Here is an 18,177-nt window from a genome sequence, read left to right as displayed (position 1 = left end):
AAATCACTTTAGATAAGCTATTACCAGCAGGACAGTGGGGTGGGAATAGGTATTGTTTCATATTCTCTGTGTATATATAAAGCCTGCTGCAGTTTCCACGATATGCATCTGAGGAAGTGAGCTGTAGCTCACGAAAGCTCATGCTCTAATAAATTGGTTAGTCTCTAAGGTGCCACAAGTCTGCACAAGATCTGAACCCTGATTATCTCACTCCCCAGCCTTAAATAGGATTTACATAAGGCGGGAATCCTTTGTTTCCCAGTTTGATCCCCACCTCCTACAAGTGGAAAACTACTATCAGTCCAAGATGGAGTCCAGTACCAGGTGACATGATCACATGACTCTGCCGTGTCAAAGCAGCCATGAGTCAAAGGTGGTTTGGAGCATCCCAGGAAACGTCTGAGGAAGGTGGGAGGTTAGCATCTTCAAAATCCTATTGTTCCCCCTAACGGTTCATTGACCAACCAGCCAGACTCATGGCGTTTTGTGTGTGGGCGTTCCTCAGGTGTAAACATTTTTGTAATTGGTACATTAAAGTTAGGAATATTGACTGATACAGAAATGATCCATGCATACAAACAGGATAATCACATTCAGTAAATCATAATCTTTCCAATGATATCTTACATGACCCATCTTGCATAAAATACAACTTAGTGATGCCATATTCATATCAAAAGCATATCCCGATGGAGAATATGAAGTGCCACAACTGGGTCAGCGGGGATCGTACCCAAACACACCAGTCTGTGCTCCGGCGACAAAACCGGATGAAAGTCTGGTGACCCTGGGCTACTTCCTACTACAGTCTGGTTGGGGGTGGGGGGATTCTGCAGTCCAGGGGTCCTTTGTCTCCGTGGGGTACACTGCGGACGACAGTCCTGGCACCACGTCTCCAGGACTGGTTTCCCCCGGGGGCAGGGCACTCCACAGCACAGAGTCATCTCTGCATTCAGCAGCAGGCTGGAGACATCTGCCTCCTTCCCCTGCAGGGCCCTCCCTTTATACTTCCTGCCCCGCCCCGGTACTTCCAGGAAGGGGGCGGGGCACATTTGGCTCCACCCACCAGGGGGGAACATAGTGGTCCCTCGCTCTCAAGTCCAGAGGGAGGACGCTCTGCTCACTACACCCCGATTATGTGTGGAGCCTTCATTTTATCCTCCGTTTCTCAGTGTATTATGTGATGGTACGGCCAATGGATGTGCATTTCCTATACAATCAACGGATGCTCCTTCGACTGGAGTTGCAGGATTAGCGCAGTATAGGATAGATAAGTAGGTGTAAGGAGTGTGTATTAGGTATTAGTAAAGCACGGTTAATAGCAAGACCTACAGGCTGAGACCTGTACGATTTTAGCTTCGCCAGACTAGGCCAGAGGCTTAAGATGATTGCGTGACCTAGCAATAACCGCTAAGACCAAAGGTTACTGCATAAGATGTGCCAACAGGTGAGGTTATGGGAAAATGCCTGTCCTGACTGCAGGGTACCTGCCATGCGTAGCTGCGTGTGAGACAAAAAGGAACTACAAACAACCTAAGAAAAATCGGGCAGACCAATAATCACAGGGTGTGGAAGTGCAGCTAAGGAAAAGCGGGTTGACACCTTGTGACGAAGCGGGGGATTTTCTTAGTGTTGTGCATGAGTACTGTGCGTGCCTCAGTTTCCCCTGTGTGCGGCATGTGTAATGAGGTGGTGGGAGAGGGGTTTTGCTGGTGCAGAGGGCCGGGTGTGACCTCGCCTAGCAGCCTGGACCCCGGACAATGGCCTGGACATGATAGAACTTAGCAACCGGTGACCTGGTGGCCCAGCCTGTGTTGGGAGCCGGCCAGTTCTGGCCAGTGGGAGGACAAAGGACGAAGAGAGAGGGCCCGAGCTATTTGTTTTCCCAGAAGGAAGCCAAAGGGTGGAGGTGGGGCTGTGGGGAAGGTAATATAGGGGGGTCAGCTGGAAGGAAGTCACTTCTGTACTGGGGACAAAGAGGGGTCTGGCTGCACCTGGACTGGGACAGACTCACCTGGACTGGGACAGACCAGCTGAACGGTGCTGAGACTGGCCAGGCCCAAGCCCTTGGGCTTTGTCCAGACATTCAATAAACCCTCCTGTTTTACGCCGGCTGAGAGTCCCTGGGGGAGGCTTATGGTGAGAGCCAGGCGGGCTGGAGGCTCTGAGAGGTGCAGTTCCAGGAGACGGTGGAACCCAGGGCTTAGCCCCCAAGGGAGAATGGACCCGGAGAAGGGCTGTTAGACGGAGGGGAGTTCCTCCCGGGATCCTACAGAGCCGAGAGAGCTTGCAGGGGCCTGTGAGTCTGTGACACACCTTCATGCATAAACGGTGAGGTGGCAAAATTTGCAGATGATACAAAACTACTCAAGTTAGTTAAGTCGCAGGCAGACTGCAAAGAGCTACAAAGGGATCTCCAGAAAGTGGGTGACTGGGCAACAAACTGGCAGATGAAATTCAGTGTTGATCAATGTAAAGTGATGCACGCTGGAAAGCATCATCCCAGCTCTACATATCAACGATAAGGCCTCAATTAGCTGTTACCAGGCAAGAGAGAGATCTGGGAGTCAGTATGGAGAGTTCTCTGAAAACTTCCACTCAATGTGCAGCAACAGTCAAAAAAGCCAGCAGAAGGTCGGGCATCATTAAGAAAGGGATAGATGAATAGCCTCTCTATGAATCCATGGTACGCCCACACTTTGAATACTCCGTGCAGATGTGGACACCCCATCTTAAAAAAGATAGACTGGAATTGGAAAAGGTTCGGAAAAGGGCAACAAAAATGATTAGGGGTCTGGAACGGCTTCTGTATGAGGAGATGTGACAAAGTGGGACTGTTCTTAATGTTTCCCCTGAATAGTGTGGGGGTGCCTCAGTTTCCCCTATGCAGTTCTTAAGTATCTAGGTGGTGCGGTAAGGGTGTATGATCATTGCAGAGCCCTAGAGGGCAGGTGTGTGCAGGGGTCTGGACACAGAGAATGGCCGACACCCTGTTTCCTGGCAACTGATGCCCTGGGCCCTTCCCCCATGCAAGGTGAGAGCTAAAGGGCTGGAGAACAAAGGAATCAGGTGCCTTCCTGGTCCGGGAAAGGGACAAAGCCCAGAGGAGGAGGGGCGGGAGGGAGTTTCAGTTTGGGGCTGGCTGGGACATGTAGTGAAGGGCAGATGTGGTTATCTGGCTCACTGCCCCCCAAAATGGACCCAGCTGAGGGGTCCTGTTCTCTGCACCTACAAGCTCTGTTTTAGACCATGTTCCTGTTGTCTAATAAACCTCTGTTTTACTGGCTGGCTGAGAGTCACGTCTGACTGCGGAGTTGGGGGGCAGGACCCTCTGGCTTCCCCAGGATACCCGCCTGAGCGGACTCGCTGGGAGAAGCGCATGGAGGGGCAGAGGATGGTGAATTCTCCGAGGTCAGGCCCAGGAAGGTGGAAGCTGTGTGAGCTGTTTGTCCTGGAGACAGGCTGCTCACAGAAAGGCGACTGCCCCAGAGTCCTGACTGGCTTCATGGGGAGCAGTTCCAGAGCATCGCCCAGGGACTCCGTGACAGGAGAAATTAAAACTTTTCAGCTTGGAAAAGAGACAACTAACGGGGGATCAGGTCGGGGTCTATAAAATCATGACTGGTGTGGAGGAAGTAAAGAAGGAAGTGTTGTTTACTCCTCATGAAACAAGAACCAGTGAAATTAATAGTCAGCAGGTTTAAAACAAACAAGAGGAAGTATTTCTTCACCCAACGCACAGTCAGCCTGTGGAACTCCTTGCCACAGGATGTTGTGAAAGCCAAGATTATAACAGGGTTCAAAAAAGAACTAGATAAGTTCATGGAGGTTACGTCCATCAATGGCTATTAGCCAGGATGGGCAGGGATGGTGTCCCGAGCCTCTGTTTGCTCGGAGGACGACAGAGGATGGATCACTTGATGGTTCCCTGTTCTGTTCATTCCCTCTGGGGCACCTGGCACTGGCCAATGTCAGCAGACAGGATACTGGGCTAGATGGCCCTTTGATCTGACCCAGTGTGGCCGTTCTTATGTGTTAGGTGTAGTCAGAGTTACAATATCAAAGAGGGAAGACACAAGGGAAACCCCAGCAGGAACCATCCCGCTAGCGACGCTTGTCTACTGAGAGGCCCATCGGAGCCGAGAACACCGGGGAGGATGTGAAGATGGCCACGGCTGTAATTGTTGCACAGGGTTTTGTAGGATTTCTCTCTGCAGGACTTTTCTTAGCACTGGGGACGGCACTGACGGCCAGGGGAGAGCCCCCTAGTGACCTCTGCCCCCACTCCCTGCAGCACAGCGCCCCCAAGCAGTGCACTGGGGTATCAGGGCCAGCAGTGACGGCCAGAGGAGACTGCCCCTCCACTGAGCCCCTTCCCCTGCACCATAGCACCCCCTAGTGCAGCAGGGGTATTGAGGCCTGTCATGGACTCCCAGGGGGTGCCCACTCTTGGCTGTGCGGTCCCTGGGGGGAACCCTCTTTAGTGCAACAGCCCTTCTCGGGGGTCCACTCTCTCTCGGGGGTTAGGCCCCTCTGCCTCCTGGAACTGCACCTCTCCGACCTTAGCACGCCTGTCTCTGCCGTGGGTCCCCGCAGGGAGTCCACTCGGTCTGGAGCCCCAGGGCCTCCACTCCCAGAGGGAATAACGCCCCCTGATCTCTAGCCCGGAGCGACTCTCAGCCAGCGTAACACAGGAGGGTTTATTGAGCATCTGAACGCAGCACAGGAAACTCTCCGTGCCTCAGGCCTGGCCTCCCTCAGCACAGCACATCCCAGTCTCCCCTGCATCCAGGTGGGCTCTGCCTGCTTCCTCTCTCCAGCCCCAAGCCCCCCTGCTTCCCAGCTGGGCATCTGATCTCACTGGCCAGAAGCCCGCCTCTGTTCATTGTCTTCTCTCCAGGTAAACAGGGTCGCCTAGGCCCCCTCTCCCCTCTTCTGTCCTCTGGCCCCTCTGGCTGGAACCAGCTGGTCCGGTTACCAGGATCCTCTCTCCTCAGCCCATTGTCCTCCCACTGGCCAGACCCAGCTGTGACTCCTGAGCTGGGCCTCCCGGTCACCAGTCGCTGGGGTCTCCATTCTCCAGGCCATTGGCCGGGGTCCCCATTCCCTCGCGGGTCCCCTGTACCAACCAACTCCCTCTCCCATCACCTCTAAACCAGTAACGTCCAGTGAAACTGAGTCCCATGCCCTCTGCATGCAAACCATTGAAAAACAAGGAGAAAACAAGAAAATCCCCCAACTTGGTCACACTTGGACGTGCTGTGCTGAGGGAGGCCAGGCCTGAGGATCCGGACGGGTCTGGGGCTGTGTTTCCCATCAGCACCGTGCACCAGGAGAACGACGGGAGCTACAGCTGCTCCTATCACAGCAGATCGGAGCCGTTCGCCGTGTCATCTCCCAGCGACCCCGTGCAGCTGGTGGTGAGAGGTGAGGGGCCCGGCTCGGCGTCCCCGTTCCCAGCCCCAAGCCCAGCCAGACCCTCACAGGGGCTCGGTGCCAATGGGATCCTCAGAGCCAGTCTCTGCCCTGAGCCCTGACCCCGCAGTGGGGACGCCCGGCCGGGGAGCGGGGACAGAGTCACTGCGGGCAGCATAGAAGATCAGGGTTCGAAGAGACCTCAGGAGGTTCTAGTCCAATCCCCTGTTCAAACCATGACCAACCCCAACTAAATCATCCCAGCCAGGGCTTTGTCAAGCCGAGCCTTAAAAACCTCTAAGGATGGAGATTCCACCACCTCCTAGGGAACCCATTTCAGTGCTTCACCACTGTCCCAGTGAAATAGTGTTTCCTAATATCCAAAGGAGACCTCCCCCACTGCAACCTGAGACCATCGCTCCTTGTTCTGTCATCTGCCCCCACTGAGAACAGCCCAGCTCCATCCTCTTTGGAGCCCCCCTTCAGGGAGTTGAAGGCTGCTCTCAAATCCCCCCGTCGCTCTTCTCTTCTGCAGCTGGAGGCCGGGGCTGGGTGGGTGCCCGGGTCTGGCTCTCACAGCCTGTCTCCTGTGCGCAGATCCCAGCCTGCCCAGACCCTCCATCTCTCTGAGCCCCACTGGGGTCACCGCCCCAGGGGCAGACGTCACCATCCGGTGTCGGGGGCAGCGGCAGGACGTGAGGTTCTTCCTGCACAAGGCTGGAGACCTGAACCCACCGCGACACATGGACCCTGCTGGGGACGGGGCCGAGTTCCGCATCCCCACCGTGGGCCGGCAGCACGGAGGGAGCTACGGCTGCAGCTACCGGCCCTGATCAGAGCCCTTCGTCTCCTCGCAGCCCAGCCACCCCGTGCAGCTGGTGGTAGCAGGGGAGGGGCCCGGCTCCACGTCCCCACTCCCAGCCGGACCCTCAGAAGGTCGGCACCCAGATGGGATGCTGAGAGCCAGGCTCTGCCCAGAGCCCTAGGATTCGCCTGGACAGGGAGCGGGAACAGTGTCACTGGGGGGTTCTCCAGCCACGGGGGAGCAACAGCTCCTGGAGATTTGGTGCCAAGGGAGGGGGGATCCCTGTCCCCAGGGGCAGCTGCAGAGCAGGGGCCTTTCCCAGGGGATGCTCCCCCGGCTGCCCCCGAACTGGGGACGCACAGAGGAGTCAGGGCCCAGGGGCTGCCCAGCCGGCACCATCCCCAGCCACAAACCCCCCGTCCCTGGGACTGACAGTAACGATCAATCGATGCTGAGTCACAGGCAGAGGTAGATTAAGGTTTCCTGGGGCCCTGGGCCAGAGCAAGGAGGATCCCTCCCTACCGCTTACACCTGCCGTCCCTCTCCTGTCCCGCCTCCTCAGCCTGCGGCCCCGCCCATGGCCCCACCCCTTTCTGCCCCTTCCCCCAGTCCTTGCCCCTATCCCACCCTCGGTCCCACCCCATTCTGTCCCCCCACTGCAGCCCCTCAACCCATTTCCTACTTTCTGCCCCCCCTGTGATGAAGCGGGACTGTTCTGAATGTTTCCTCTGAATAGTGTGGGGGTGCCTCAGTTTCCCCTAGGCAGTTCTTACGTATCTGGGTGGTGGGATAAGGGCAGGTGCGCGCAGGAGTCTGGACACAGAGAAGGGCCGACACCCTGTTTCCTGGCAACTGATGGCCTGGCCCTTGCCCCCTGCAAGGTGAGAGCTAAAGGGTTGGAGAACAAAGGAATCAGATGCCCTCCTGGTCCAGGAAAGGGACAAAGCCCGGAGGAGCGGGGGGGGGGGGGCTGGAGAGAGTTTCAGTTTGGGGCTGGCTGGGGACATGGAGTGAAGTGCAGACGTGGTTGTCTGGCTCACTGCCCCCCAAAATGGACCCAGCTGAGGGGTCCTGTTCTCTGCACCTACAAGCTCTGTGTTAGACTATGTTCCTGTTTTCTAATAAACCTCTGTTTTACTGGCTGCCTGAGAGTCACGTCTGACTGTGGAGTTGGGGAGCAGGACCCTCTGGCTTCCCCAGGACCCTGCCTGGGTGGATTGGCTGTGTGTGATGAAGTGGGACTGTTTAACTCCTTAACAGCTTTCACTTCATCTGAGACCTTGTCAAAGCTATCCACACTGGATATTTCAACAGGAAAGTCAGTGGATCCATTCACAACAGAAAATTTCTGGCTGTTAGGAACTGAAACTTTCTTGATTAAATCACTTTCACACCCTTCAGTTGCAGTAAACTGCTTGCAAAGACTCCATGAGGATTCCTTTCCCGAGGGGCTTTTCTATGCAACAATTCACCCCTCCCAGAAATTCTGCTCTTACCCTCTTTACCTAGGGCTTGCTCTAGAGGGACACAGGAAACTCCACACAGACATATAGGTTGGCGTCAGGAGTGGGAGCCTGTCCACCTCCCCACCCATCTGGCTGACGGAGACTATGGCCTTGGGACCCAGCAAGGGAGCTAGACACCGGGGCTTTTCCACAGGGTCCCCCTGGTTCAAATCTCCAGCCTGCTCAAAGGCAGTGAGGTGGCATCCACATCCCCCCCTCCTTAACCAGGGGCAGCAATTTACTCTCGAGGTTCCCTGCAGAACTGGCCCCCCGGGGTCTGTCCCCACTCACCCCTGGGGGGTCCCCTAGGCCTCTCTGCTCCCCCACCGCCAGTTCATGCTGCTGCTGCTTCTGCAGCTCTTTCTCGGGCTCTCGCTGTCTCTCACAGTCCTCTTGCTCTCTCGGACTCAGCTCCAATCCCGTCCATCTCCGATCCCTGGATGGGGAACCCAATCGTGAAGACCCCCGTCTGGTCCGGGACAGGAGTCTTGGCGATGCCTGGCTCCCACTCCAGCTGCTCCCAGATCCTGCTATAGCCCCATTTGGGGTCAGGAATCTGCTCCTTAGAGCGGTCATCCTCCTCCAGCTGCACGATTAACTGTGCCTTGGTGAACTTTCCAGTGCTCAACCCTCTCTTTCTGCACAGGGTTACAATGTCCTTCTTAAGGAGACGGTGATAGACCATTACTCCGCTTTTCCCGAGTTGTTGTGGACTCACAGGCCTGTGTGCTCTCAGCTCCCCACGGTTTCCAGGGAGAACCCCTAGTGTGCCAGCCCTTCTCGAGGTCACCACCTCTTTGCCAGGGTCGAGCTGCAGACTCCTCCGCCCCTGGGACCGCTCGCTGCAATCCCCCGGGGGACCCTGTTACTGCAAAAGTCCTTCTCTCTGGTCACACACTCCCAGGGGTTAACCGCCTCTTGAAACAGTCTCTCTCTCAATCTTCAGCACGCCTGGTCCTCGTCAATCCCCCTTTGTTTTACTGCTCCTCAGTCACTTACTGCAGGAAGCGCCGTCCACAGGGTGCAATACATCCCACCGCTACCACCAGTTGTCACGGAGTCCCTGGGTGATGCTCTGGAACTGCTCCCCATGAAGCCAGTCAGGACTCTGGGGCAGTCTCCTTCCTGTGAGCAGCCTGTCTTCAGGACACACAGCTCACACAGCTTCCACCTTCCTGGGTCTGACCTCGGAGCATTCAGCACCCTCTGCCCCTCCGTGCGCTTCCCCCAGCGAGTCCGCCCAGGCGGGGTCCTGGGGAAGCCAGAGGGTCCTGCCCCACAACTCCGCAGTCAGACGTGACTCTCAACCAGCCAGTAAAACAGAGGTTTATTAGACGACAGGAACATGGTCTAACACAGAGCTTGTAGGTGCAGAGAACAGGACCCCTCAGCCGGGTCCATTTTGGGGGGCAGTGAGCCAGACAACCACTTCTGCCCTTCACTCCATGTCCCAGCCAGCCCCAAAATGAAACTCCCTCCAGCCCCTCCTCCTCTGGGCTTTGTCCCTTTCCAGGGCCAGGAGGCCACCTGATTCCTTTGTTCTCCAACCCTTTAGCTCTCACCTTGCAGGGGGGAAGGGCCAGGCCCTCAGGTGCCAGGAAACAGGGTGTTGGCCATTCTCTGTGTCCAGACCCCTGCACAACCGTGCCCTCTAGGGCTCTGCAACGATCACACACCCTTATCCCACCCCCTAGATACTTAAGAACTGCCTAGGGGAAACTGAGGCGCCCCCACACAATTCAGAGGAACCGTTAGGAACAGTCCCACTTCGTCACACTGTGGGAAGCGCACGGAGGGGCAGAGGAGGCTGAATGCTCCGAGGTCAGACCCAGGAAGGTGGAGCCGGGGGAGCTGTGTGTCCTGCAGACAGGCTGCTCCCAGAGAGGAGACTTCCCCAGAGTCCTGCCTGGCTTCGTAGGGAGCAGTTCCAGAGCATCGCCCGGGGACTCCGTGACACCCCCCAGCTGCGGCCCCAAGACCGGAGAACCTCTGTCCCCACACCCCGGCCAGGGGCCCAGTGGGGAGTGAGGGCGGCAGCTCCGCCGCTCTTCCGGGCTCGGCGGCAATTCGGCAGCGACTGCTTGGGGTTGCAAAATTGGTAGAGCCGCCCCTGGCTCCAGGGGGCCCCACTTGGCCAGGGCCCTGGGCACACAGGCCCCATAGGCCCAGTGGCTGATCCATCACTGGTTGCAGAGAGTGGGGGGCGATCCCTGTGTCGGTGTTTCAGCCCCTTCCCCCGCCCCGACAGACGCTGGTTCTGTTCCTGCAGGGGAAACCGACACGTTCACGGTCAGTGCAGCCGTGGGGAGAACCCCCCAGATCCACCCCCAAGAGCTCCCTCCCCTGCACTCACAGCCCCCCGTTCCCAAGGCCTGGGGAAAGGTGGGTCTTGTGTGACTCCTGCCGGTCACAGACTCTATTTCCGACCCCGGGGCGGGGGGCAGAGCTGCAAGGGGCCCACTGGTCAGGCTCCCTGGCTGGCCTCAGGTGGGGTGGGGCGGGGCAGGTGATCTCTCATGCAGCTGGGTTCTGAGTTACGTATGGGTGAACCCCCTGCGCCCGAGCCCCATGGACAGGCAGTGCCAACCCGGGTAGGGGACAGACTCCCAGAGAGGCTGGACGAGGGATGGACTGAATTGGGGTGGAGGGGAAGCGGGGGGCTGTGTCTCCCCTGTTTAACTCCTGTCTCTTGTCGATAGCAGGGTGAGAATTTCTCAAACCCACCATCTGGGTGAGCCCCAGCCGGGTGGTGGCTCTCGGGGGAAGCGTCACCATCCGCTGTGAGGGTTGGCTCCCAGCCCTCCCAGCAAAGAACCCAGGGAATGAATGGACCTTAGAGACTGGACTCTGTGTGATGGGAGTTCGTCGCAGTTTTCAAAAGTGTCCTTCCTTGTGGGGTGGCCCCAGTCGTGGGGAATCTCAGGGTTTACAGGGTCCCAAGAACGAGGGAGCTGAGGCGTGGTGTCTGTGGGTCTGGGAGCCCAGCTGCAGGCGGGGATGTGGTTTGCTGGGCGTTGCAGGGAGCTGGCTTTGCTCTGACCGTGGTAGATTTGGTCTGGAGATTGCAGAGAAACCAGCTGATGGGGAAGAAAGGGGCCGAGCGCATCACGGGCTTCCTGGGGCTGCAGCCCCCGGCGCAGTTCCTCATTCCGCTTGCACTCGGGCCTCAGGCTGGGTGGAGCTGGACCCTGGGGTGTTGGTGGCAGCACTGGGGGGCCCCCCGCTGCCCCATCATGGCGTCTGCTCTCACCGTCATCCTCCTCAGTGAGTATCGGAGACAGCCAGGCTGTGTGGCCATGCGGGGCGGGGGGATCTGAGACCAGGGTGTGTGGCCATGGTGGGGATCTGAGACCAGGGTGTAGGATCCAGTTGCTCTGGGATGTGACCCCTTAACACCACTTTTCTCTCCAGGCTGCTGGCTGGCGGGGCACAGCGGGGCATGGGGAGGTGAGTATCAGTCTGTGGGGAGGGTGGTAACATGAAGGATGGGGGAGGGGATGCGTGGGGTGGGGAAAAGAGGAATCGAGCCCTGAACCTTCCCCAAGACACAACCCAAACTCGCCCTGTGAAGACCCGTCACAGCTCTCCTGTGCCCCGACCCCATGGAGTAACTAGGAGCCGAATCTGGCTCCCAGACTCTGACAAAGAAGCCAGGATTTGAACCATTCACTGGTTCAAAGTTCTGCAATGCCCAGGCTGTGAGGATCGGCGGGGGGGACACCTGGATTTATTTCAGCTCATACAAACACTAACAGGGCCCGTCCGTGGGCTCTAGATCCCCTCGGGGAACCGAAAGGTTCCCGGTCAGAGCAGCCGTGGGGGAGAACCCCCCAGATCCACCCCTGCCCCGAGATCCACCCCCAACTGCTCCCTCCCCTGCACTCACAGCCCCCTGTTCCCAAGGCCTGGGGGAAGGTGGGTCTTGTGTGACTCCTGCCGGTCACAGACTCTATTTCCGACCCCGGGGCGGGGGGCAGAGCTGCAAGGGGCCCACTGGTCAGGCTCCCTGGCTGGCCATAGGTGGGGCCGGGGGGACAGGTGATCTCTCATGCAGCCGGGTCCAGAGCTATGTATGGGTGAACCCCCTTTCCCCAGGGGCAGGCAGTGCCATGCCTGGTAGGGGACAGACTCCCAGAGAGGCTGAGTGACAGATGAACTGAACTGGGGCGGGAGGGAGGCAGGGGTGGGGTGTCTCCCTTGTTTAACTCCTGTCTCTTGTTGAAAGCAGGGCGAGAATTTCTCACGCCCACTGTCTGGCCCAGCACGGTGGTGGCGCTCAGGGGAAGCATCACCATCCGCTGTGAGGGTCGGTACCCGGGCATGAAGTTCTTTCTGCGTAAAGCCCTGGGCCTAGCAGAGAGGACGCCCGGCCGGGGAGCTGCAGAGCAGGGGGGGCCTTTCCCAGCCGACATATCAGTTAGGGGGTGACGGGCGGAGCTGAAGGTTATAAACCTCAGTGTGAAGTAGAGACTTGTACAGTCCCCTACAAGTCAGGGGTGGTGCAGTGCACAGAACCCAGGATTCCTGGACCCCATCCCTCCTGCTGTCACCCTACTCCCTTCCCAGATCTGGGGAGAGAACCTGGCTCCCAGCCCTCCCAGTAGAGAAGCCAGAGAGTGAATGGACCCTGGAGACTGGCTGTGATGAAGTGGGACTGTTCTTAATGTTTCCTCTGAATAGTGTGGGGGTGCCTCAGTTTCCCCATGCAGTTCTTCAGTATCTAGGTGATGAGGTAAGGGTGTGTGATCATTGCAGAGCCCTAGAGGGCAGGTTTGTGCAGGGGTCTGGACACAGAGAATGGCCAACACCCTGTTTCCTGGCAATTTATGGCCTGGCCCCTTCCCCCCTGCAAGGTGAGAGCTAAAGGGTTGGAGAACAAAGGAATCAGGTGCCCTCCTGGCCCGGGAAAGGGACAAAGCCCAGAGAAGGAGAAGGGGCTGGAGGGAGTTTCAGTTTGGGGCTGGCTGGGACATGGAGTGAAGGGCAGACATGGTTGTCTGGCTCACTGCCCCCCAAAATGGACCCAGCTGAGGGGTCCCGTTCTCTGCACCTACAAGCTCTGTTTTAGACCATGTTCCTATCGTTTAATAAACCTCTGTTTTACTGGCTGGCTGAGAGTCACGTCTGACTGCAGAGTTGTGGGGCAGGACCCTCTGGCTTCCCCAGGACCCCGCCTGAGCGGACTCGCTGTGGGAAGCGCACGGAGGGGCAGAGGATGCTGAATGCTCCGAGGTCAGACCCAGGAAGGTGGAAGCCGTGTGAGCTGTGTGTCCTGCAGACGGGATGCTCACAGAGAGGAGACTGCCCCAGAGTCCTGACTGGCTTCATGGGGAGCAGTTCCAGATCTTCACCCAGGGACTCCGTGACAACTGGTGTTAGCGGTGGGATCTACTGCACCCCATAGATGGCACTTCCTGCAGTAAGTGACTGGGGAGTAGTAAAACGAAGGGGGATTGACGAGGACCAGGTGTGCTGAAGATTCAGAGAGAGACGGTTTCGGGGGGCAGTTAACCCCTGGGAGTGTGTGACCAGTGGGAAGGACTGTGCAGTAACAGGGTTCCCCTGGGGATTGCAGCGAGCGGTCCCAGGGCAGAGGAGTCTGCAGCTCGACCCTGGCAAAGAGGTGGTGACCTCGAGAAGGGCTGGCACACGAGGGTTCTCCCTGGAAACTGTGGGGAGCTGAGAGCACCCAGGCCTGTGAGTCCACAACAACTTGGGAAGAGCGGAGTGACGGCCTGTCACCGTCTCCTTAAGAAGGACATTGTAACCCTGTGCAGAAAGAGAAGGTTGAGCACTGGAAAGTTCACCAAAGCACAGTTCATCGTGCAGCTGGAGGAGGATGACCGCTCTAAGGAGCAGATTCCTGACCCCAAATGGGGCTATAGCAGGATCTGGGAGCAGCTGGAGTGGGAGCCAGGCATCCCAAAGACTCCTGTCCCCGACCAGACGGGGGTCTTCACGATCGGGTTCCCCATCGGGGGATCGGAGACGGACGGGATTGGAGCTGAGTCCGAGAGAGCAAGAGGACTGTGAGAGACAGCGAGAGCCCGAGAAAGAGCTGCAGAAGCAGCAGCAGCATGAACTGGCGGTGGGGGAGCAGAGAGGCCTAGGGGACCCCCCAGGGGTGAGTGGGGACAGACCCCGGGGGGCCAGTTCTGCAGGGAACCTCGAGAGTAAATTGCTGCCCCTGGTTAAGGACGTGGGGATGTGGATGCCACCTCACTGCCTTTGAGCAGGCTGGAGATTTGAACCAGGGGGACCCTGCGGAAAAGCCCCGGTGTCTAGCTCCCTTGCTGGGTCCCAAGGCCATCGACTCCGTCAGCCAGATGGGTGGGGAGGTGGACAGGCTCCCACTCCTGACCCCAACCTATATGTCTGTGTGGAGTTTCCTGGGGCCAGGCCCCTCGGGCCCCCAGTGGGAGCAGAAGGTGATGGTCAATGGGGAGACATTTCTGGGGTGGTGAGATCCTGGGACAAAGAGAACTGTTGTCAGGCCCCGGGTGGTGCAGCCTCAGATGCTGAGGGGCTGGGTGAGCTGGGTGAGGGTCCCAGGGACGAAGCCCCTCGCCCTGCCTATGGCCCAGATCCCTGTGCAGACCCAGGAGGGGTGGGGCTGGCTGGTCGTTGGGGTGCTCCAGGACACCAGCTGCGAGACCCTGTTGTGGGGTGACTGTGTCTCTTTGGGACAGGATCCAGGCCCTGCTCCTGTAACTGCCCAGGGTTTGAATTTGAATCCAGGGAACCAATTGGTGGAGAGGGAAATGGTCAGTGAAAATGCAGATGACCTGGCTGGCAGGGGGGAGGAGCAGCTAGGCTTAGGCTTCCTGCCTGCCTGTAACCAGTTGTCACGGAATGTGGGGGAGTCCAGGCCCTGCACCCCTCTTCCTGGGATTCACTGAGACTCTCAGCCAGCCAGTAAAACAGAAGGTTTATTGGACAACAGGAACACAGTCCACAACAGAGCTTGTGGGTACACCCAGGACCCCTCAGTCAAGTCCTTCTGGGGGAGCAGCCGTGGAGTTCCCTGCATTCCTCCACCAAGCCCCAAACTGAAAACTAACCGCCCCCAGCAGGCTCTCTCCTGCAGCCTCTGTTCACATTCCTGGGCAGAGGTGTTACCTCCCCCTCCCCCTCCTGGCTCAGGTGACAGGCTCTCAGGTCTCCCATCCCCAGGGCACATTCCCAGGTCAACACTCCCCCCTCCCTGCTGCGTCACATCGTCACATCTCTCCCCTCTTCGAGACTGAACTGAGTAGGGTCACTGTGACCAGTGACCTGGGGAAGTTCGGGGCCCCCTCTCCGGGACAGCGCATCCGCTATCAGGTTGGCACTTCCCTTCACGTGGACCACGTCCATGTCGTAATCCTGCAGGAGCAGGCTCCACCTCAGGAGTTTGGCGTTGGCTCCTTTCATCTGGTGCAGCCAGGTCAGGGGAGAGTGGTCGGTGTAGACGGTGAAGTGTCGCCCGAAGAGATAGGGCTCTAGTTTCTTGAGGGCCCACACCATGGCCAGGCACTCCTGCTCGATGGCCGCGTAGTGTTGCTCCCAGGGTAGCAACTTCTTGCTCAGGTACACGATGGGGTGTCTCTCCCCCTTTTAATCCTCCTGCATTAATACCGCCCCCAGTCCCGTGTCTGAGGCGTCGGTGAACACCACAAAGGGCTTGTCAAAGTCTGGGTTTGCCAGAACTAGGCCACTGACCAGAGCCTCCTTCAGCACCCGGAAAGCCTCCTGGCACTGCTCGGTCCAGACCACCTTGTCTGGCTTCCCCTTCTTGCATAGCTCAGTGATGGGGATGGCTATGGCGCTAAAGTGGGGCAGAAATCTTCGGTAGTATCCTGCCAACCCAATAAAGGCTTGGACCTGCTTTTTGGTGTGGGGAGCGGGTCAGTCTCTGATCACCTCCACCTTGGCTGGTTCCGGCTTTAGGTGGCCGCTCCCCACCCAATGGCCTAGGTAAGATACTTCCGCCATCCCCACCTTGCATTTCTCCCTTTTTACAGTCAGCCCAGCCCACTGGAGTCAGTCCAGCACTTGTCTAACCTGGGACACGTGGTCCTCCCAGGTCTGGCTAAAAACACAGACGTCATCAATATACGCCACGGCAAAACTGTTCATCCCCCTCAGTAGCTGGTCCACCAGGCAGTGGAAGGTGGCCAGCGCTCCCTTGAGGCCAAAAGGCAGGGTCAGGAACTCATAAAGCCCCAGAGGGGTGATAAAGGCCGATTTCAGCCGGGCATCTGCATCCAGCGACACTTGCCAGTAGCCCTTTGTAAGGTCCATGGTGGTAAGGTACCGAGCTCCTCCTAGCTTGTCTAGGAGCTCGTCAGGCCTGGGCATGGGGTAGGCATAAGACACAGTGATGGCATTGAGCTTCCGATAGTCCACACAGAACCGGACTGACCCGTCCTTTTTGGGGACCAGCACCACGGGCGAGGCCCAAGGGCTGGCAGATGGCTGGATCACCCCCAAAGCCAGCATGTCCCGGACCTCTCTTTCCAGGTCCTGAGCAGTTTTCCCTGTGACTCGGAAGGGGGAGCATCTTATTGGCGGGTGCCACCCTGTCTGCACCCGGTGGACAGTCAGATTAGTGCATCCAGGCTGGTTGGAAAACAGCTGTCGGGACGGATGCAGCACCCCCCTGACCTCAGCTTGAGGGGCAGGGGTTAGCTGTTGCAAGAGGGGAATTGTTTCCAGGGGGGAACCAGCTCTGGTCCCAGGGAATAGATCTACTAAAGGGTCATCTCCCTGCTCCTCCCAATGTCCACATACAGCCAACACCACATTCCCCCTGGCATAGTATGGCTTCATCATATTCACATGGTAAACCCGGCGGTGGTGTGCCCGGTTCGACAGCTCCACCACAAAGTTTACCTCATTGAGCTGCTTGACACCCTTGAAAGGGCCCCGGTGGCGTAGGCACGGGCCCGCGCCATGCGGTCATACCAGACCTTCTGCTTCTTCTGGGCTCTGGCCACATTCTCCCTGGCCAGGCCCATGAGTTCAGCGAGTCTCTCTCGGAAGATCAGGCCATACTCCACCACTGACTCTCCGTTGGGAGTGGCCTTCCCCTCCCACTCATCTCTCATCAGGTCCAGGGGGCTCCTTACCCTCCTTCCATATAACAGTTCGAAAGGCGAAAATCCGGTAGACTCCTGGGGTACCTCCCTGTACTTGAACAGCAGGTGCGGTAAGTACTTGTCCCAATCCTGCGGGTGCTGGTTCATAAAGGTTTTCAGCATCATCTTTAGCGTCCCGTTAAACCTCTCCACCAGCCCATTGGACTGGGGGTGATAAGCTGAGGCCCAGTCATGCCGGACCCCACATTTCTCCCACAAGCACCGGAGCAGGGCTGACATGAAGTTGGAGCCTTGGTCTGTCAAGACTTCCTTGGGGAACCCACTCGGCTGAAAATGATCAGGAGCGCATCGGCCACGGTGTCTGCTTCAATGGAAGCTAAGGGCACGGCCTCGGGGTAGCGGGTGGCGAAATCTACCACCACCAGAATGTATTTCTTCCCTGACCGGGTCATCCTGCTGAAAGGCCCCACGATGTCCATGGCCACCTTCTGGAAAGGCTCCTCTATGATGGGCAAAGGTATCAAAGTTGCTTTCGTCTTGTCCAGGGCCTTCCTCACCCTCTGACAGGGGTCACAGGATCGGCAATACTGCCGGACCGTGGTAAAGACCCCGGGCCAGTAAAAGTTCTGTAGCAACCTCTGCCGGGTGCGTCGGATTCCCTGGTGCCCTGCGAGGGGGATGTCATGGGCCAGGTACAGGAGCCTGCGGCGATACTTCTGGGGGACCACCAGCTGCCTCCTGATCCCACAGGACTCTACTTCCCTTGTGGGAGCCCATTCTCGGTACAGGAACCCCTTCTCCCACAGGAACCTCTCCTGGCAGCCTCTCCTCATAGTCCGTCCCACACTGAGGTCGGCCAGGTCCCTGAGCTTCCGCAAGGAGGGATCTTTCCTCAACTCGGCCTGGAACTCAGCGGCTGGGGAAGGGATGGGGCCCGGATCCCCCTCATTGGCCGGGTCTGAGGCCTCAGCCTCTCTGAGCCGTGCCCCTCGGCGCTCCCTCCCCACCAGGGTAGGGTCCTGCGCCTCCGGTGTGGTACCCTCCCCGAGGTCAGGGTGCAGTGCCCCTCGCCGGCTCTGGCTACAGGTCACAACCAGGGCGGTCTGGGGCTTGCTTGGCCAGTCCTCTAGGTCTCCCCCCATCAAAACCTCAGTGGGCAAATGGTGGTGCACCCCTACATCCTTGGGGCCCTCCTTGGCCCCCCATTTCAGGTGTACCCTTGCCACGGGCACTTTAAATGGGGTCCTGCCCACCCCCGTCAGGGTCAGATAGGTGTTGGGCACCACCCGATCTGGGGTCACCACCTCGGGCCGGGCCAGCGTCACCTCCACGCCCGTATCCCAGTATCCATTGACCTTCCTCCCATCCACCT

General features: G+C 58.2%; 1 protein-coding gene across 1 annotated transcript in view; it reads left to right on the top strand.

Moving 5' to 3' along the window:
- Positions 1-18,177, top strand: part of LOC311511980 (immunoglobulin superfamily member 1-like) — a 112,091-nt gene that overhangs the window by 85,215 nt on the left and 8,699 nt on the right. The window contains exons 18-21 of the mRNA XM_084612953.1: positions 5,321-5,427; positions 6,013-6,200; positions 10,746-10,989; positions 11,137-11,172. Of these exons, the coding sequence (XP_084469079.1) occupies positions 5,321-5,427; positions 6,013-6,200; positions 10,746-10,989; positions 11,137-11,172 (575 nt within the window). The remainder of the gene's footprint in view (positions 1-5,320; positions 5,428-6,012; positions 6,201-10,745; positions 10,990-11,136; positions 11,173-18,177) is intronic.

This window comes from Lepidochelys olivacea (assembly GCF_965140295.1).
Source record: "Lepidochelys olivacea isolate rLepOli2 genome assembly, chromosome: 23".
Classification (NCBI taxonomy): Eukaryota; Metazoa; Chordata; order Testudines; family Cheloniidae; genus Lepidochelys; species Lepidochelys olivacea.
The sequence above is the reverse complement of the archived record's forward strand: the minus strand, read 5'-3'. Positions and strand labels throughout refer to the sequence as shown.